The 21,714-nt window shown below is 33.7% G+C and overlaps 1 protein-coding gene and 1 pseudogene across 14 annotated transcripts in view; both read left to right on the forward strand.

Moving 5' to 3' along the window:
* Positions 1-7,483: 7,483 nt before the first annotated feature.
* LOC129877874 (uncharacterized) overlaps positions 7,484-21,714 on the forward strand; it is a 103,661-nt gene continuing 89,430 nt past the window's right edge. For 7 of the 14 annotated variants that reach the window (XR_008763643.1, XR_008763641.1, XR_008763648.1 and 4 more), the window contains exons 1-4: positions 7,484-7,609; positions 7,930-8,087; positions 8,313-8,339; positions 19,059-19,104. Coding sequence is in view for 1 of the 14 variants with exons in the window: in XM_055953408.1 (XP_055809383.1) it covers positions 8,327-8,339; positions 14,049-14,094; positions 14,978-15,063; positions 19,059-19,104; positions 19,705-19,830 (317 nt within the window). In the remaining 13 variants the exon portion in view is untranslated. Of the gene's footprint in view, positions 7,610-7,929; positions 8,088-8,312; positions 8,340-14,048; positions 14,095-14,977; positions 15,064-19,058; positions 19,105-19,704; positions 19,831-21,714 lie in introns of all 14 variants that reach the window. The other 7 variants (XM_055953408.1, XR_008763646.1, XR_008763649.1 and 4 more) reach the window with 7 other exon arrangements.
* On the forward strand, positions 17,160-17,260 carry LOC129877908 (5S ribosomal RNA; annotated as a pseudogene).

Below are 21,714 nucleotides of genomic sequence, written 5' to 3' on the forward strand. Positions count from 1 at the left end.
TAACGCTAAGCTGGAGGATTGGAGACATACCTTGGAGTCTAAAGGGTTTAAGCTGAGTAGGACCAAGATAGAGTACTTAGAGTGCAAGTTCAATGGGACACCTCAGGAGGTTGGCGCGGAAGTTAGGCTTGGTGACCAGGCCATCCAAAATAAAAGTAGTTTTAAGTACCTTTGGTCTATCATGCAAGGCAGCGAGGAGATTGACGATGATGTCACATATCGTATTGGAGTAGGGTGGATGAAATAGAGGCTCGCTTCCAGTGTGCTATGTGACAAGAAGGTGCCACCACAACTTAAGGAAAAGTTCTACAAAGTTGTGGTTAGACCAGCTATGTTATATGGGGTGGAGTGTTGGTTAGTTAAGGTCTCTCACGTTCAAAGGATGAAAGTTGTCGAGATGAGAATGTTGAGATGGATGTGTGGGCATACCAGGAGCAACAGAATCAGAAATAAGGCTATTTGGGACAAGGTAGGAGTGGCCTCGGTGGAAGACACGATGCAAGAAATTCGACTGAGATGGTTTAGGCATGTGAAGAGGAGAGACACAGATGTCTCAGTGCGGAGGTGTGAGAGGTTGGCCATGGATGGTTTCAGAAGAGGTAGGGGTAGGCCGAAGAAATATTGGGGAGAGGTGATTAGACAGGACATGGAGCAGTTACAGCTTACCGAAGACATGACCTTAGATAGGAGGGTTTGGAGGACCCACATTAGGGTAAAAGGTTAGTACATAGTCTCGTTATTCTTCCTTATTAGTAGGCGCCTTAGTGCACTATAATTTCTTGTGCTCTGATTTTTGTTATTATGTATTACTTTTTGTACTTTGATTACTCTATTTTATTTGTGTCGCTTTCGTTATTTGCTTTCTCATATCGCTAGCCTTATCTGACCTCTTTTTATGCTTTCATTGAGCCGAGGGTCTTTCGGAAACAATCGTTCTACCTTGGTAGGAGTAAGGTCTGCGTACACTTTACCCTCCCCAAGTTGTTGTTGTTGTATATAATATGAAATGAACTAAAAATGAAAAATAGAAAACTAACCCCCATTTTTATTTATTTTTCCTTCTTCCTCAAACGTTAATTATGTGACTTTTAAATTATAACTAGTATACATATCCACGCGTTGCACGGTCAATTGATAAAAATAATCATAATATACTAATTTATTGATAATTTCAAAATTTAACTTATTATAAAAATAATATTTTAAAGTTTATATGAGATAATGTTACCATTTAGAACCTTAATAGATTATAATAGAAAATTTATGAAAACAAATCAATATATAAGCTTAGTTCATTGTCTAAATTTGAAAATAATAATTTTTAGCATCATTTAATTTAGTTATTTTTCAAATTATTCAAAATCATAAATACTTTCACCCCGTTCATATCTCCACTTGTTAGAATAATAAGGATATGAGAAAATTTAATCATTAAATTAAAATAAAATATAACTAAGGAAATTCCTATGATTATAATAATGATAAGCATAAAACTAAGAAGTTTTTAATAACTTGAATGGATAAGGATAGAAGAAAGATAATTTTATTTAAAAAATCCATTAAGAGATGCAAAATCACAATTCAAAAAACTAAATTGTTGCATATGCATTAGTTATCAAAATTTTAGGAAATATATAATCATTATATTAAGAATTTAAAAAATATTCAAAATATGTTGAATAAATAAGTAAGCAATTCTATTTGAACACAATTCATTTCTTTGTCTAATAGGTATTCTAATATAAAGGATAAAGTATTGACAAATTTTTATTAACCACGCATAAAGTGGCATGAAAATATTGTACCTGTGTCTTTTTCTGATAATTAATTCTCTTTTTCTTAAAGATAACGTCACATGTTTATCAAATAAGTTTATATTGATAGATTGCAAATCGTATAAGTTTCAAACACTTCAAATAAAACATAGACTTCTAAAAACATTCATAAGTTTTTGTTACTTCATATCCTATAAATTCTCGATTAACAAAATCACAAATTAAATTTAAAACACATAATTAAAAATAAATAATAATTTCATCATCCCATGATCAATAACAAAAAGAACAATAACTTTATGGTAAAATCTTTTGTGAAAACATCTGCATTTATTTTTATTTTATCCTTTTTTTATACTCTTTCTTAAAAATATTTTTCTTCATGAACGATTTTAATTTAATTTTCATTCTAAGCAATAATTTAAATTAATAATTAACATATCCCATTACTCTCATTTAATTTATGTTATTATTGATATAAGAATCTATCAAAAATATTTTAGGTATGTGTATATATTTTTAATTTCAGGCTCATTTTATAAAAATATGTTGAATATATTATTACTTAATATTATATTATGTTGAATTCATGATTGAATTTGATTTTATCAGAAAATTAATTTTTTTTGTTATAAAAGAAAACAAATATATCATCCATTGATTCTGTAAGTTTTTTATTCCCCATTTCTCTTTATTATATTTATCGTTTCTTAAAACTATTATATTGTCAAATTACTTTATATTAGTTCGTCACTTAATATCTTTGTCTACTACATAATTTTAATATTGTGTTACATATATTTCTACTTCCTAAACAAATTATATTTAATCTTATATATTAAAATTCAAAATTATTTAACAGTTTGAATGTATTAATGATATTTTTATATAAAATAAATTCATTCTTTGCATGTATTTTTTGCACTATTATTCATAACCTCCTTAGTAAAATTGACTCTTTTTTCCGATTATACTGTCCCATTTTTTTCATTTTTAACTATCCTGATTTTTTTTTTATTAGATATTAACTTTTTCAGATTTCTTTTTCATGACTGTTACAAATTGCCTTAAATGATAGAACCATTCCATTTTTTTAGGAGCATGTAAATTCAAGTGTATTAATTTAATTTCTTTTCATTTAAACTAAATGTCAAAAATTTATAAAAAAAAATTAAGAACGTACAAAGTAAATCACGTGAGAAGTTGATATGAGTGTTAGGAAATTGTTGATTTTTTTTCCATTAATTTTAGTGTAGTTTGTATGGGTTAGTTAACCGTTTTTTTAAAAAGGTTAAATTTGAATTTTAAATTAATACTTTTCAAAATTAATATATTTACTTAAGAATATGTACTATTCATATTCTTGATTGAATAACCCATCTCATCGATTGCACGTTTTATTTACTTTAACCTTATTATTTTTAAAAAAAAATTTAGAAGTGGAAAATTAATGTGTAGTTAGGAATTTTTTTATTTCTTTTTTTTGTTATTTTTTAATGTGTAGTTTAGTAGAAGTATATGTATATTTATATAATTAAAACATATTATATAAGAATTATTTTATCAATTCAAATTGTCATAAATAAGTAATAACTTACGTTAACCAATTGATAATGAGCTTCTCATTTGCAACACGAGTATTCTGCATTTTGTGGTTCTTTAAGACCTCAAATTTAAAGGAAAAAAAACAAAATTAATATATATCAATTTTATTATTTTCTATTTAAAGTCACTTCTAATCCAACATTAGATAACTATGTATTATTTTTGTTTTAATTTTTTCATGCATTATCTATTTTACTTTTTGACTATTTACATTTTTCGGACATTTTGATAAATAATGTTCTTCTTCTTGGACTTTCACTTCTCTATCTGAGAATATATTTAAATTTTCTTCGGCTAGCCATCTAATAATCTGCATATTCGCCCAAAAAATGATGATGGAGTTAAGAAGAATGAAAATAATTCAACGAATAACATTATACATTTGGAGAAGAAGAGACCCATTAATTCTTTTCTTAAGGATTATCTATTTTACCTTTGATTATTTACATCATCCGGACATTTTGATAAATATTGTTCTTCTTATTTTTGGACTTTCACTTCTTTCTCTAAAAATATATTATTTCTTTTCTTCGGTTAGCCATCTAATAATCTGCATATTCGCCCAAAAAAAAGAAGATGAAGTTAAGAAGAAGAGCTCCTTTAGTTTTTTTTTTATAAGGATTGTCTATTTTACTTTTGATTATTTAAATCCTCCGGGCATTTTGATAAATATTGTTCTTCTTTTTCTTTTTCTTTTTCTTGGACTTTCACTTCTTTCTCTGTTAAATTTTCTTCGGCTAATCATCTAAATAATCTACATATTCGCCCTCCCCCCCCAACCCCAAAAGATGAAGTTAAGAAGAATGAAAATAATACAACAAATAACACTATACATTTGAAGAAGAAGAGATCCTTTAACTCTTTAAGGATTGTCTATTTTACATTCGATTATTTAAATTCTCCAGATATTTTGATAAATATTGTTCTTTTTTTTTATAAGGATTGTCTATTTTACCTTTGATTATTTAAATCACCGAATATTTTGATAAATATTCTTCTTCTTCTTCTTCTTGGACTTCACTTCTTTCTCTAGTAAATTTTCTTTGACTAGCCATCTATTAATCTACATTTTCGCTCAATAGAAGAAGAATATGAAGTTAAGAAAAATGCAAATAATTCAACAAATAACATTATACATTTACAGAAGAAGAGATTCATTAATTTTTTTAATTGAATTTATTTATGTATACATAGAGATAAGAGGTAGAGTAGTTTTAGATAACCACTTTAAATTCAAATTAAAAAAAGTAACCACTTTGCCATGTTGTAGTTTTTTTTTTGGTTTTTTTTATAGCATTAAGTGAATGAGTTAGTTTAGTAATGAGACTCTGTTACATATTTTTGGATTTTAATTCAAATTTTATATTGATTGTTTGCAGACACTTGGCAATTTTAATATTATTTCAAATTGATTAAAAATATCGTGTATTTAAAAAAGTCTCATTTCAAATCAGTTATATTTTTTTAGAAATAAAGTATATCTTCACAGTATTATTTAATGAGTGGGCATTTTTGTTTTTTTTATTAGTATCATTTATTATTTTTAATTGAAAAAATGGCTAATGCACATTAATTTTGATTATCTTTTTTCTTTTCTATTATTTTAAGAAGTAAAAGATATAATGGCAGTTTTTTGCCTATTAAAATTTAAATTTTAAAAAGGTAAAATGTTAAAGTAATACTAAAAATTAGATATTTAGTGTTTTTTCAGTTTTTAATTTTTTTTTAGGGTTTGCAATTTTTATTTTTATTTTTATTTCAAATTGATTAAAAATATGAGGGTAGTTATGTCTGAGTCTTTTTTTTTCAAATTTTATATTAATTAATTATTTTTCTAATTCATTGTTAAATAATTAATTTTATTTTTTGTGGTGCTGACACGTAGACGTTTTTACCTCTCCTATTATATATATATATATATATATATATATATATATAGAGAGAGAGAGAGAGAGAGATATCTTTGTTCCCGAAATTTCCTCTTAAATCAGAGTCACTTCCTTTCTTTTTTTCCCGTAATATTTTAAAATATCCCCCCTTTTTGCTTTTTTTAAAAGATAAACAATATCTCCTACCATTTAAATACTTTATTAGTTTAGAGTACGTGCTTTACATGTGTGTATTACGTTAAAAAGAGTCAAATTATTTACATCCCTAACTTTACGTTAAAAATCAAACTGCCTCCTCAATTTTAAACAGACGGCATTCTCCACCCTTGTATGTCAATTATTACTTTTAAATGTCTATTTTACCCTAATACTTAAGCTGGAATATCATTATTACTGTCCAAATCCACAGACATGAAATAAAATGGAAGATTTTAAGATAAAGAAAACGTGAAAATTGAATATTTATTTAAAGTTATACATGAATCTTTTTTATCTGCACAAGAATATTGAAAAATCAATAAATAATGACTTATATAGGTTTATTCATATATTAGTTGAAGAACGTCTAATAACTTTACAAAAATAACAAACATATGATGAGTGAAAAGAAGAAAAGGAACAATAATATTCATGCAACATTATATCTAGAAGAATTGATACAAATGAAATAAATGGAGTTTAGCTTCTAAACTAAATTCTTTTAATCGATTTTAAAGTATTTTCTCTCTTGATTTGGTGTGATTCTCACAGACTTTCGATAAAATAGACTTTTCTCCTAAAAACTTTTTATCTAAAAGTTTGGTGAAAACTTTTTTCATGATTGAAATGATCAGAAAACTTTTCTTTCCATCATCCTTTATATAATATCACCTATAATTTTTTTTTTCAATTTAACTAAGATGACAATTTACTTGGGTAGATTTTCTTTCTATCAAATAAACTTTATGAAAAATAGAGCCAATTAATCGGCATATAAGAGTTTTTACCATCCATTAGTGATTTATAATTTGTCGATGTTGTAATTACATGGAATTGGGACTTTCCAGGTAAACCATTTAAAAAAAAAATTGAATCTCTTTTTTTTAAAGAGTATTTTTAATTAACTTTATTTGTTTGTTTATTTTATTTATTGTAATTTAATTAAGATTTATAAAAGGTATAAATAGTAATTTTAACAGTTTTTTCCATTATAAAATCTTTTAATTAAAAAAAAATTAAATTAATATTTCTAATGACCTTCGTAATATAGTTAGATAGATAATTATATTGAAAATAATTATAAAGGCAAGTTGAATCCACTTTGTACTCTAATCAAAATTTTCATATTGTTATAATAGCTAAGTCAAGTTGAGTCCCCTTTGTACTAAAATCAAAAAAAAATTCGTATTGTTCTACATTTTAAAACTAAAATTATTTCCTTTTCTAAATGTGAATAGTCTTCTTATATAAATTCAAGACTATATTAGGAGTTCTTACCTATTATAAATAAATAAAAATATAATAGTTATAATTTTAATAAATTTTAAAATCTTAAATATTAGAATAATAATTAAATGACAATTATTTTTAGGAAAAAGGTGAAAAGACAATTTTGTCTAAAGTGTAATATTTTAATAAAGGGGAAAAAGCTCAAACAATATTTTTAAGGGTATTCATGCTTTTAATATAGTATAAATAATTATGCTTTATAAATTTAGTGAGACTATATATGGGGCAAACTAAGACTATATATGGAACAAAATTAATGGATTATTATTTGTAAATTAAACTCTAATTTCGGGGATATTATATGAAGCCTTTTTTCCTACTTTCTCTTGACATATCTCCATTTTTCTATTTTTCTTACTACTCTTTGTTTAATTTGTTTCAATTTTCTGTTTTCGCCCTATACTCCATATACTACTCATTTTGTCTTCTCCTAATTTTATGTAAAATTTCCCAATATCTAAATATTCCTTAAATATTGTCATTTTTTTCTTATATAAATGAAAAGTATTTCAATGAAAAGAGATGGAGAGGACATAAGAAGAAAAATAATTATATTCATACAAGAGTTTGAGTTGAAATAATATCAAATTAATAGCAGATTTAGTTAAAACTACTTCAAAACTTCTGATTCATGCTTTTCTTCTTGTTCACCCTCTAATAACAAAGAAGTTTTAAACACTTAGCAGAAGCCTGATGACCCCTTTTGTTATATTCACGTGAATAGTATTTGGTATCTTAAAAGGTTATCAAGAAAGAATTATTCATATAATGTTTTGATGATCCAACATTACTACAAGAGCATAAAGATAGTAGCAGTGTTGATGCTTTGCACTTACAAAATAATCTTGGATTGTAATGGCTTTATCCTTGGCCTCATTCTCTTTATATCCTACTATTTATGCAAATTCATACTGCATAAACACTACAAAAAAAGGCTGGATTTTTGGAGGTTACTATAAACTCCCCAAAATTATATTAAATGTGGGGGTCTTTATAGGCGCCACTAATTTTCAAGTTGCGGGGGTCGTAACCTCCGCTATTTCTTTAGAAATTATATTCACTCTAATTTTTTTAATCTCACTCTAATAAACCCTTTCTCTTTCTCTCTCTTAGTTCACTCAACAGACCCATTTCTCTCTCACTCTCACAACTCTCTTCTCTCACTCTCGCAGATCCCTACACTCATTCTTGAAGCTCTCCTTTCCGACCCATTTAGTGAGATTTAAGTTTTGGCATGCAAATTGATTTGGAAGAAATAGAGCTTTTCATCTTGTACTTTTTTGGAATTTTGATTTCGTCAAGTTTTGGATTGCGAATCTACTGATTTAAGGTATTCATCTTTCTGATTTCTTTGATTTTTTTAAATTTTTTTTTTTTACTTTTTTAAAAAAGAAAGATGTACACACTAAAGGATATAAAAATCAACAACAGACTGTCAACAACATTCTTTGATTTTGGTCATTAAATTATAGTTTTCATCTTCTTTCATCTTGCATGTGGGTTTTAATTTTTTATTCTCTGCTTATTTGTGTTTTGCCTTTGGTGATTCGTTTAGGTATATTGTTACCGATGTTGTTTGGAGGTGAGTTTTCATCGCTCAATTTTGTGCGATTTAGATAATCAGTTATTTTGCGATCTCAGATGATGTGAAATTGATATGCTATGTTATTGTGTAAATTATATCATTTCTTCATTTGAGTCTATTATTGTCACGACACCAACTCGCTGTGACTGACACCCACACTAATCTTCCGATGGAAGAACCATTTCAATAGCCCAACAATTAGCAAACACAGTAAATAAACAAGATAAGGATGCAAAAGTAGTCTTAATTAAAGATATAAGCCTAGATCCCCATAAACTTAGGAAGGTCTAGGCAACAACTTAAAACATGCGGAAAACATCCTAGGAATTGAAAGTCATTCGTACCAAAACTCTACAGAACCAACAAGTCTAGAAAGGGAGTACAATTTCCATAAGAAATTCATTAGAGAGTTAACCACTCTCTAAACATCTAAGTCCCGGAAGAAGGACCAGAAATAATAGAGAGTCTACGTTAGCCTGAAAGAAACAACTCACCCTTGAACTCGAACAATTGTCACCCTAAGCGAGGTCTCTCTACAGTCGGCTGAATATGCCCTGTACTCAACAAAGACAGAGCAAGTGTAGTATTAGTATAAAAATCAACAGTGTACTGGTAGGATCACGCAGCTAGCCAGTAAGCGGATCATGAACAAGTAAACTCAACATAGTAAGCATATATATACAGAATAAGCTTAATCCTTTTCATGTCAATTAATACTCAACAAGACCACAATTCAACAATCTCAATATCATGTAACTTTACATAAGGGTCCTCTCATGGGACGTGCAAACACTTAATTTATGTCAGAATATGACACTCGATTCAAGGTTTGTGTCGAAACATGACACCCGATCCAAATGTTTATTGGAAAATAACACCCGATTCAATTATGTGTTGGAATGTGATACCTGATCCAATTATGCAAATCAAACACAGTTTACCAATAATAGTCCACATTATATCACCAAGAACAGGTTAATCACAAAACAGGCTAGTAAGTGATCATTTCACATATTCGATAGCATACTTTCCTATTCATAGACACACATGCATACAATGAAACAATTTAACAAGTACACGAAACATGTACAGAAAACAAAACCATCACCTACCTCGAATTCGAGCTTCAACCACTGTAAGATACAAGAGCTTTCCCTTTACGAGTTCATTCTGCTTGTTCTTGGTATAAAAACAGTAAATACACACAAAAAATCAACAAAATGGCCTAACTAATATGAATTATAACACAATTTCCATCATAGGCCAACCCCATGATCCTAACCCCCATTTTAGGACAACTTTCCACTGTTAGTTTTCAAGTCGAAACCCTCCCTCAAGATCACCCATTATAGATTATGGGTTCTAGAAATTAAATTATGAGTTTGGGGAGTAGAAATCTTACCTTTTGCGTGAAAATCCATGGAAAAGTGATAAAAAATACCATGGGTCGCCTCCTAACGTCTTAAGAATAGTTTTTATGCAGAAAATTATTTTTGGGTTTTTACCCCGTAATAAGTCGCGACTGTCCCGCTCTGACGGCCCCTCCCTTACTATACTAATCCTGCTCTGACGGGATAGGCGAAAATAGAGAGCTTGTAAAGAGTCTCCAAGTCTCCCCTTTCACAAAATACCCTCTCCCCAAGGTGTCTTAATTTATATACTTCACGCCAAGTCCAATTCAGGGAGTTTTACTCACCCGAATGCGATTCCGTAAAGCTGTAAATGCTCCGTATCATCTTGTCTCTCATCTAACCCAACCAAATTAAATATTAGATCTCTACCTATCACAAGGTCACCCTAGACCTCATCTGACTCAGAATTCATCCAAGTTTGGCCTAGGCTAAATTTTTCCAAAGTTACTACCTGAAGTTTTTTGGCCCAAATTCTTTCCCCATTTGCCTATTTATAACGACGAGGATAGATCATTACAATCGATACCAATTTATCTATCACTCGTCTCCGAGTGATCAATTAGGAAAAACAGGGCTAAAGTAGATAGAAAGTAGTACCTACTTCGACAAACAACTGAGGATACTTATCTCGCACGTCCGTATCAATCTCCCAAGTATCTTCCTCCACCGAAGGATGCTTCAATTGTACCTTTACCATGTTGATCTCCTTAGTCCTCAACTTACGGACATCACGATCAAGGATTGCAACTGACTCATCTTCATACTGAAGATCCTTGCTTAACAAAACTGAGTCACATTCAATAATGTAGTCCCATACCCATGTTACTTTTTCAATATTGACACATGGAACACCGAATGTACCCCCAACAAGCTAGGTTGTAAGGCCAATCTGTATGTCACTAGCCCTACACAGTCAAGAGTTTCAAAAGGGCCAATATAGCGAGGACTGAGATTGCCCTTTTTACCAAACCTCATTACCCCCTTAATGGGTGACACCTTTAGAAGCACTTTATCACCAACCTCGAATGTCATATCCCTTACCTTATGGTCAACATACTCTTTTTGACGACTTTGAGCTACTAGAAGCTTAGCTTGGATGCTCCTTGCTTTATCTTGAGCATCCCTCACTAAGTTTACCCTCAATGGCTCTACTTCTCCATCTTCAAACCACCCTATGTGAGACCTGCATCCCCTCCCATAAAGAGCTTCAAGTAGTGCCATCTCAATGCTGGAGTGATAACTATTATTGTAGGAGAACTTGCACAAGGGTAAGAACTTGTTCCAATGTCCCCCAAAGTCAATCACACATGCACTTAACATATCTTACAACACTTGGATAGTCCTCTATGACTGCTCTTCAGTTTGTGGATGAAAAGCCATGCTGAAAGTGAGCTGAGTGCCCAGCATTGAGATGTAACTTTCCCCAAAATTTAGAAGTGAACTGCATACCACAATCTAAAATGAAAGAGACGGGCACCTCGTGGAACCTTACTATCTTCTTCACATAAATCATTGTCAATTATTGTGCATGTAGTCCACTCTAACCAGAATAAAGTGTGCTAACTTTGTCAACATGTCAACCGCCACCCAAATGGAATCATACTTCCCTAAGTTCTTGAGAAGTCCTACCATAAAATCCATGGCTATCTTCTCCCACTTCTATTCAGGAATGGGTATTCTTTGGAATAAGCCTGCAGATCTTTGGTGCTCATATTTCACCTGTTGACAATTTTGGCACTTGGCTATATATTCAGTTATGTCTTTCTTCATATCCAACCACCAATATAGAAGTTTCAAGTCATGATACATCTTGGTTACTCCAGGTAAATAGAATATTGCGAACTATGAGATTTAGACATAATTTTTTGAATTATGCCCTCCACTCGGAGAGCACAAAACCTTCCCCTAAAGTTGAGCACCCAACATGCATCAAGTGCTGAATCCTGAGCCTTGCCCATCAAAACTTTTTCTCTAATCTCATTCAGATTTACATCTTCAAACTATTTAGCTTTAATCTCTTCTATAAAAGTGGGTCTTAGATCAACACTGTCCAGCACCCTACCTTTTTTCGAGATGCCTAGCCTCATGAATCTGGCCTCCAAGGCCTGAATCTCTCTAGCCAGAGGTCGTTTGCAGGCTTCCAAATAGGTTAGACTGCCCATACTAACCGGTTTCCATCTTATTGTGTCTGCCACCACATTAGCCTTATCTAGATGATACTGGATAGTGACATCATAGTCTTTGAGCAACTCCATCTACCTTTGCTATCTCAAATTCAAGTCTTTTTGGGTGAATACATGCTGCAAACTACGATGGTCTATAAACACCTCACACCATAAAGATAATGCCTCCAGATTTTCAGGGTAAACACTATCATTACCAACTCCATGTCATGAGTCGGGTAGTTCCTCTCATGCAACTTCAACTGCCGCGAAGCATAGGCTACAATATTCTTATCCTACATCAATACAGCATCCAAATTGGAATGTGAAGTATCACAATAAATAATGAAGTCTTTACCTAAGGTCAAAATAGATGATGTGGTCAAAAGAGTCTTAAGCTTTTGAAAGCTCTCTTCGCATTTGTCAGTCCATTCAAATGACACCTTATTTTTTTAGTCAGTCTATTCAAATGAGTGTCAATAGAAGCAAAGTTCTTCACGAACCAATAATAGTAATGTTACACTTTGTACTTTTGTACCTTGGAATGCGTTTTTAAGTCTCTTGAAAAACTCTTAAGTTTCATGGAAGGATCGTAAGCGTCTTAAGTTTCTTAAGGTTTCCTAAAGTTTTTAAAATCTTCTAAAAGCTTCTTAAGTTTCTTGAAAGATTACTAAGTTCTTGAAAGCTTCTTAGAAGTTATCATGTGAGCCAGATAGGCTATAACGTTATCAAACAACTCTAAGGAAAGGAGAATGTGATACCCCATGGCAGGGAAGATTGGAAATAAAGTTATAGGAATCCAAAAGGAATTGGAGGCCAAGTAGTGAGTCGTAGGACCCGACTTACTTGTGTAAGCTCTTACCTTGGATATGTTACATACGTAAGCTACCAACTTGGAAATTTTACATACTTAAGTTACTTGAGTACGTACCAAGCTTACATAGTAAGAATTATATAGATTCGTAAAAGAAGATGAGATTATGAACCCACAAAGGGAAAAGAAGGTGCCACATGGCAACATGAGAGAGTGACACATGACAACATGAGAGAGTGATACATAGAAGCAGCTGGAGCAAGAGGGTTGGACCTACATGCTATGTGGCAGCCCATGGGTGGAGAAGGTGGTGTGTTGGCCCAATGAAGGCTTGACACGTGTCACCACTTAGGGGTTGACATGTGTCACCTCCTAAGGTGGCCTATATATATATATATATGTTTTATGTTCATCCTTATCAACAAAGTCATTTCTTCAAGAAAACTCTAGAGAAAAAGAGAAGAGAAGAGAGCTCTAGGCTAGAAAGAGAGACCCATGGTTTTGGAGAGAAAAAAAGGGTAAGTCTCCTATTTTATTTCATGAATTAATTATCTATGGTATACCATGATGTTATTAAGGCATTATTAATATAAATTTATTGTTTAGAGCAGCACCAAAATGTTAGCAAGCAACCACAAAGTTGTAGACATGCTAAAGGAACTTCCGAGGCAAGTTTCGGTAAGTTTTAGTGAGTTTGGGCGAGGTAAGGATTTTCCTTTCAACTTGGAGTTTATGATGTTGTTACAAGGTATATTATATGTCTTAAATAAGGTTGGAAAAGGAAATATTACTTAAGGATGCTACGCGCTAGAAATAAACTAAATTGAAGTGGTTATAGCTAAATCAAAGTTGAGTAGTGGGTTGTCGTTGTGGTGCTGCGGTTGCAGCTGGTTTGATTGTATGTTGCAGGGATGAAAAGTGTTCTAAAAGGGGTGTGGGTACTGCTGGTTTCAGCCACACGACCCTCCATTTAGTATGGTTAAATATTTTATGAAATAAAGGTTAAAAATTCTATTTTGGTATTGTAAATTTTGAGCTAGTTGTTTGGAGTTGTATTGTGTAATGTTGAGGTGGTTCAATTGTATATATGCTGCTGGTTGTTGTTATTGGTATGGTTGTTGACATTGTGTTCAAGTTGAAATCTCGGAGATGTTTAAGTTATAGGGGAGATGCTGCCCAATTTTTGGTAACTTCGAAACTATTAACAAACTAGTCGAGGGTATTGTATAAGGAAATAATTCCTATGGGTACTTGGTTTTGGAGTTAGAATTGGAAAGTGAAAGTTCATTAACCTTAGTATTACTTTCATGTTAAATAGGTTCAAGAGGCGATGAGGCGAATGTGTTAAGAGTAATCCGTAAGAGGTATGTAAGGCTTATACTTTCTTTTGGCATGTCTTCGGCATAAGTGTGTTAAGCTTATTCTATCTCTTGGCATATTTTGGGCACAAGTAGGTAAAGCTAATCTTCTTTTCTTTTTGGGCATGATCTTTATGAAATAAATAGATGAAGTACATATGACTCCAAGGAAGTTCCTATTCTTAAAGACACTAAGATTGCCAATTTCTTGACTTGCAAAAGATATTTTGTTATGCCTTGATATGTGTATATGATTCCAAAAGTTCTATTTTGATATAAACCACAGTAACTTTTAAAAGGTACTTGATATGACTCTTGTCTTGACTTTTTGAATAATAGCTCATTTTAAGTACCCCATCGAGTCTCAAATATAATTTAAATTGCATCTAGTTTCTTGCTACTCCATCGTGGATGCCTCAATGCTTCTTTTACTGAGCCTAGGCCAGATTTGTTATCATGCGTACCTCTCTACATTGTTCGCCGTGCCCCGATGTGTGGGGGCAGGTACACCCTATACATGAGTTTGTGGAGTTATGCTGGGCCATGTACACGTATGCTGATGATATGATATGATATGGCCATCTAATATGATATGATTTGTTATGGAGATATTCCCTACTCTGGATGTATGCTGTGCTGTGGTTCCATTGACGGGGTGGCGACCATATTTTTTTACCGAATCCCGTAATGGAGCCGGATATGGCATATGTGTTTCTGCTTGCATTATCAAGGGTTGTAAAAAAACATTTTGATATTTCTAGCTATTTCGCCTTTGTTTTGCACGTTCTATTCTTGTGATGAATTTATTTATTACACTTCTTGCTTTACATATTCGGTATATTTTCCATACTAACCCCCTTTCTTTGGGGGCTGCGTTACATGCCCGCAGGTACAGATGCTCGGTTTGCTGCTCTACTCACTTAGGACATCCACTCTGTTGGTTGGTAGTGCTCTTTTGTTCAGAGCCTTATTTTGGTACTAACTTTTTTGTTGTACATTTGTACATATTGGTTAGGGGTACGACAGGGCCCTGTCCCATCATATGATTATGCTATCGTTCTGTAGAGGTCTATAGACTTGTGGTGTGGGTTCTGTATATGTGTTTTGGGCTTATGTTTAGTGACGGCCTTAACGGCCTTCGTGTGCTATATCTATTTTCGTGCGCTCTCTAGCGATCTTTTTTGATTTCTACATTTGTTTATTCTGCTAACATACTCAGTAGGGCTAAGGGTATGTATGGGTGTCCAAATCGGGCACTAGTCACGGTCTATAGAGTTGGGTCGTGACAAAAGTGGTATCAGAGAGGTTTGGTCCTTGGAATGTCTACAGATCGTGTCTAGTAGATTTTGGTTTATCGGTGTGTGGTCCACCACATCTATAAATAAGAGGCTACAGGACATTTAAGATGTTACCTTTCTTTCTTGTCTTAAATCGTGTGATAGGGCCCAGCAATAGAAAATGAAATTCCTTTTTTTCTAATCTTTAGTTTCAGCTAAAGAATGACATCGACAGAAGAAAGTGACGGATGATATTAGAAGCTACACAGTATACATGTAAGTAATGGTGCGGAAGAGGCATGCTGGGTAAGGTAAGAAGATTGAAATATGATTGAAATGTAAAGTTGAAAATTAAAAGGAAAAGTAGACACAAAAGTGTAACGGGTGTAGTTCGAGTTGGACATACGAGGTAAGTCCATCATTTTATATTGTTGTTGATATTGGGCGTCCTGTGAGGCTATGATATGAATATATATATGTATTGGCCCTGTGAGGCTGTGATATGAATATATATGTATTGACCCTGTGAGGCTGTGATATGAATATATATGTATTGGCCCTGTGAGGCATTATTGGTATTTCCTGAGTGCAGGTTTGGGATAGTAAGGAATATAGAGGAAACTTTGATGAATTTTTTTGGAAATAGAAAAAGAATGAGATAAAAGGTTGTAATATATCTTGAGAAATCGTATCCACGGTAACAATAAGATCCGACTAAACTAGGTATACAACTGACTTTAGGAAATAAGTTAATTGTGATATGGGTGGCAAGTAGAAGGTCAATACTGATATAGTGAGAAGAATGGTGATGGATATGAGTGTCTTAAGACAGCCTGTGAGGTATTAAGGATGAGAATTATAAGGAAGGATAAGGGATTAAGTACGCTTGCTCTATTAGGTGGAATTAGCCCAGAGTAAGGATCGTGAATAAAAGTTAAGAAATATTACCCTCCGGGATTGACCATGAGCAGAATATAGTCTGAATATAATGAGGATCATCATGGAAGTACGTAGAGCCTAGTAAAGAAGTAACTAAGGAATGTGATTGTGAGTAAGATTAGGAGTTAACATCGGGTACACAATAAGGATTAAAGCTCATGAAGCAAAAAGGGGTATTGTGTATATGTACCTCCACTTTGGAAGTAGTGGGATCCCTCAAGGATAGGGAATGGAAAATTGCAAAACAACTGAGGCATTGTGAAATTATTAAAGGAACAAGTGGTATCCTTTGAAAAAAAAGGTGATAACAAAACGTGAAACACGTGTCATCAGAGTATAAGTGCCCCCAAATGGAGAATCGGACATGATTATAAGCAGTAGAAACGTACTGATTAGGATGAATGAAATGTGGCTTCGACTAAACTACTACATTAGTTATATGACTCAAGTATCAGTACTTGGACTATAGTGTGTACTATTTATCGAGAATTCTAAGCATCCCATGATTGTACTAAGATTTCTTATAGGGTCCACTTAAAGTATAGATGATCTAACAGAAGGTGTAGACATGGTGCAGTATGTTAAAGGGTTGGAACAGAATCATTTGCGTGTGAATAGTTGAAAATAAACAGAGGATGATATGGGTACACTCTAAAAGAAGGGAAGTGGACAATAGAAATACAAGCGTAAGAGAAAATCAACTGACGCTATCATATGTAAATATGAACGCTTAAACTTCAAACGAGATCCCATAAGGGATGGATGGATCTCGAGGCCAGCAATAAATAAATAGAAGCCGCGATATCTGAGACCGTCTGAGGAACCATTGGTGGAGACCTTAAGGGATGGATGCGATCATACCAGCACTAATGCACCGGATCCCATCAGAGCTCTGAAGTTAAGTGTGCTTAGGTGAGAGTAGTACTAGGATGGGTGACCCCTTGGGAAGTGAAAGAGGAAAGGAAACACAAGTATCCATACCTATTCTCTACGTCTACAAGTAATTCTAACCTTTGGAACTTTGATACTGATTGCTCGATGAAAGTATATGTTATAGCAATGGGACAGAGAAACTCTCCATATAGTAGGTATAAGATCTGGAGGAAGGTTTTAGTTCACATTCGAGAATGAATGTTCTAAAGGGGGAAGGATGTTACACCCATAATTTTGTACCTTGGAATGTGTTCTTAAGTCTCTTGAAAGACTCTTAAGTTTCATGGAAGGATCGTAAGCCACTTAAGTTTCTTAAGGTTTCCTAAACTTTCTTAAAGCTTCTAAAAGCTTCTTAAGTTTCTTGAAAGATTCCTAAGTTCTTGAAAGCTTCTTAGAAGTTACCATGTGAGCTGGATAGGCTATAATTCTATCAAACAACTCTAAGGAAAGGAGAATGTGATACCCCATGGAAGGGAAGATTAGAAATAAAGTTATAGGAATCCAAAAGGAATTGGAGGCCAAGTAGTGAGTCGTAAGACCCGACTTACTTGTGTAAACTATTACCTTGGATGTGTTACATACGTAAGCTACCAACTTAAAAATTTTACATACTTAAGTTACTTGAGTACGTACCAAGCTTACGTAGCAAGAATTACATAGATTCATAAAAGAAGATGAGACTACGAACCTACGAGGAGAAAAGAAGGTGCCATATGGCAATATGAGAAAGTGTCACGTGACAGCATAAGAGAGTGCCACATGGCAGCAACTAGAGCAAGGGGGTAGGCCCCATATGCCACGTGGCAGCCCATAGGTGGAGTAGGTGGTGTATTGGCCCAATGAGGGCTTGACACGTGTCACCACTTAGGGGTTGACACGTGTTACCTCCTAAGATGGACTATATATATATTATGTTCATCCTTATCAAGAAAGTCATTTCTTTAAGAAAACTCTAGAGAAAAAGAGAAGAGAAGAGAACTCTAGGCTAGAGAGAGACCCACAATTTTGGAGAGAAAAAATGGTAAGTCTCTGATTTTATTCCGTGAATTAATTATCTAGGGTATACCATGATGTTATGAAGGCGTTATTATTATAAATTTATGGTTCAGAGCAGCACCAAAACGTTAGCAAGCAGCCACAAAGTTGTAGACGTGCTAAAGGAACTTCCAAGACAAGTTTCGACAAGTTTTGGCGAGTTTGAGTGAGGTAAGGGTTTTTCTTTCAACTTGGAGTTTATGATGTTGTTACAAGGTATATTACATGTCTTAAATAAGTTTGGAAAAGGAAAAATTGCTTAAGGATGCTAGGCGCTATAAACAAACTAAATTGAAGTGGTTATAGCTAAATCAAAGTCGAGTAGTGGATTGTCGTTGTGGTGCTGCGGTTGCATCTAGTTTTATTGTGTGTTGCAGGGCTGAAAAGTATTCTAAAAAGGGTGTGGGAATTGCTGGTTGCAGCCACACGACCCTCCGTTTAGTATGGTTAAAGATTTTATGAAATAAAAGTTAAAAATTCTATTTTGGTATCGTAAATTTTGAACTAGTTGTTTGGAGTTGTATTGTGTAATGTTGAGGTGGTTCAATTGTATATATGCTGCTGGTTGTTGTTATTGGTATGGTTGTTGATATTGTGTTCGAGTTGAAATCTCGGGGATGTTTAAGTTATAGGGGAGATGCTGCCCGATTTTTGGTAACTTCGGAACTAGTAACAAACTAGTCGAGGGTATTATATAAGAAAATGATTCCTATGGGTACTTGGTTGTGGAGTTAGAATTGGAAAGTAAAATTTCATTAACCTTAGTATTACTTTCATGTTAAATAGGTTCAAGAGGCGATGAGGCGAACGTGTTAAGAGTAATCCGTAAGAGGTATGTAAGGCTTATACTTTCTTTTGGCATGTCTTCGGCATAAGTGTGTTAAGCTTATTCTATCTCTTGGCATATTTTGGGCACAAGTAGGTAAAGCTAATCTTCTTTTCTTTTTGGGCATGATCTTTATGAAATAAATAGATGAAGTACATATGACTCCAAGGAAGTTCTTATTCTTAAAGACATTAGGATGGACAATTTCTTGACTTGCAAAAGATATTTTGTTATGCCTTGATATGTGTATATGATTCCAAAAGTTCTATTTTAATATAAACCATAGTAACTTTTAAAAGGTACTTGATATGACTCTTGTCTTGACTTTTTGAAAAATAGCTCATTTTAAGTACCCCATCGAGTCTCAAATATGATTTAAATTGCATCTAGTTTCTTGCTACTCCATCGTGGATGCCTCAATGTTTCTTTCACTGAGCCCGAGTCAGGTTTGTTATCGTGCGTACCTCTTTACATTATTTTCCGTGCTCCTATGTGAGGGGGCAGGTACGCCCTGTACATGGGTTTGTGGAATTAAGCTGTGCCATGTACACGTATGCTGATGATATGATATGATATGGCCATCTGATATGATATAATTTGTTACAGAGATATTCCCTACTCTGGATATATGCTGTGCTGTGGCGTCAGTGATGGGGTGGCAACCACGTTTTGTTCATTGAGTCCCATAATGGGGTCGGATATGACATATGTGTTTCCGCTTGCATTATCAGGGTTTGTAAAAAAATATTTTGATATTTGTGGATATTTTGCCTTTGTTTTGCATGTTCTGTTCTGGTTATGACTTTATTTAATACAGTTTTTTCTTTAAATATTCGGTACATTTTCGTACTGACCCCCTTTCTTCGGGGGATGCATTACATGTCCATAGGTACATACGCTCGATTTGCTGATCCGTTAGCTTAGGACATCCACCCTATTGGTTGGCAGTGCTTCTTTGTCCGGAGCCCTATTTTGGTACTAACTTTTCTGTTGTACATTTGTACATATTGGTTAAGGGTACAACGGGGCCCTGTCCCGTCATATGATTATGCTATCATTCGATAGAGGTCTATAGACTTGTGTTTTGGGTTTTGTATATGTGTTTTGGGCTTGTGTTTAGTGTCGGCCTTAACGGCCTTCGTGTGCTACATCTATTTTCATGCGCTCTCTAGCGATCTCTTTTAATTTCTACATTTGTTTATTCTGCTAACATACTCAGTAGGGCTAAGGGTACATGTGGGTGCCCAAATCGGGCACTAGTCACGACCTACAGTGTTGGGTCGTGATAAGTAACTGGCCAGTCTCACAAAACTCCTAACTTCAGTCACGAAGCTAGGCCCAGCCTAGTTCTTAACTACTTCAATATTCTGTGGGTCTACTATTTCCTCTTCCTTTGAAACAACATGACCCAAAAAGGCAACTGAGGGCAACCAGAACTCACATTTAGAAAGTTTTGCGTACAACTTCTGTTATCCTAGAACACCTAGAACAAGACAAAGCTGATTTGCATGTTGGTGTTCACTCCTTGAATACATCAAAATATCATCTATAAACACAATAACAAACAAATCCAAGAATGGTTGAATACCCCATTCATCAAACTCATGAAGTCTTTAGGTGCATTGGTCAGTTTAAAAGACATTATCAAAAATTCATAGTGCCCGTACCTGATTCTAAAAGTTGTTTTGGGCATATGCTCAGGTCTGATCTTTAATTAATGGTACTTAGACCGGAGATCAATCTTTAAAAAGACTGACGCACCTTGCAAGTGATCAAAATTATCGTCAATATAAGGCAAGGGATATTTATTCCAGATGGTAACCTTATTCAGTTATCAGTAGTCGATGCACATTCTCATTCTACCATCCTTTTTCTTAATAAACAACATTGGAACACCCCATGGAGAAGCATTGGGACGGATGAATCCCTTATCAAGGAGTTTTTGGATTTGAGCCTTAAGCTCTCTCAACTCTACCAGAGCCATGCAGTAGGGAGGAATGAAAATTGGATGAGTTCCCAGTTCTAAGTCATTGCAGAAATCTATGTCTCTGTTGGAAGGCATACTAGACAAATTTGAAGAAAACACTTCTGGAAACTTATGCACTACTGGAATAGACTCAATAGAGGGAGACCCTACATCAACCTTCCGAATATGGGATAGATAGGCCAAACAACCCTGCCCCATAATTTTTCTAGCTTGGAAAGGATATGTCCTAGGCTGGCTTAGGCTTGTACATCCCTTCCCACTCTAACTTTCCCTCCCCGAGATCTCTAGAGACACAATTTTTGCATTATAGTTAAGTACATCAAAGTAGGGAGACAACCAAATCATGCCTAAGATTACATCGAAATTAGTCATGTCTAAAATCACTAAGTCTACCCAAGTCTGGAACTCCATAAACATTATAAAATAGGCACGATAGACATGAGTGACTATGACCGACTCTCTAACAGGGGTAGAAACATGGACATGGGCATCAAGTATGTCATATAAGGCATCAAGTATGGACATGGTGATTTGGTTAGTCCCGTAGGGAAGTATGAGTACCTATGTCATTGGATATTATATGGGTTGCCTTAATTTTCGTGTAAATTGCATGAGAGGAGCTATGAAAT

The sequence above is a fragment of the Solanum dulcamara genome, chromosome 12 (assembly GCF_947179165.1).
Source record: "Solanum dulcamara chromosome 12, daSolDulc1.2, whole genome shotgun sequence".
Lineage (NCBI taxonomy): Eukaryota > Viridiplantae > Streptophyta > Magnoliopsida > Solanales > Solanaceae > Solanum > Solanum dulcamara.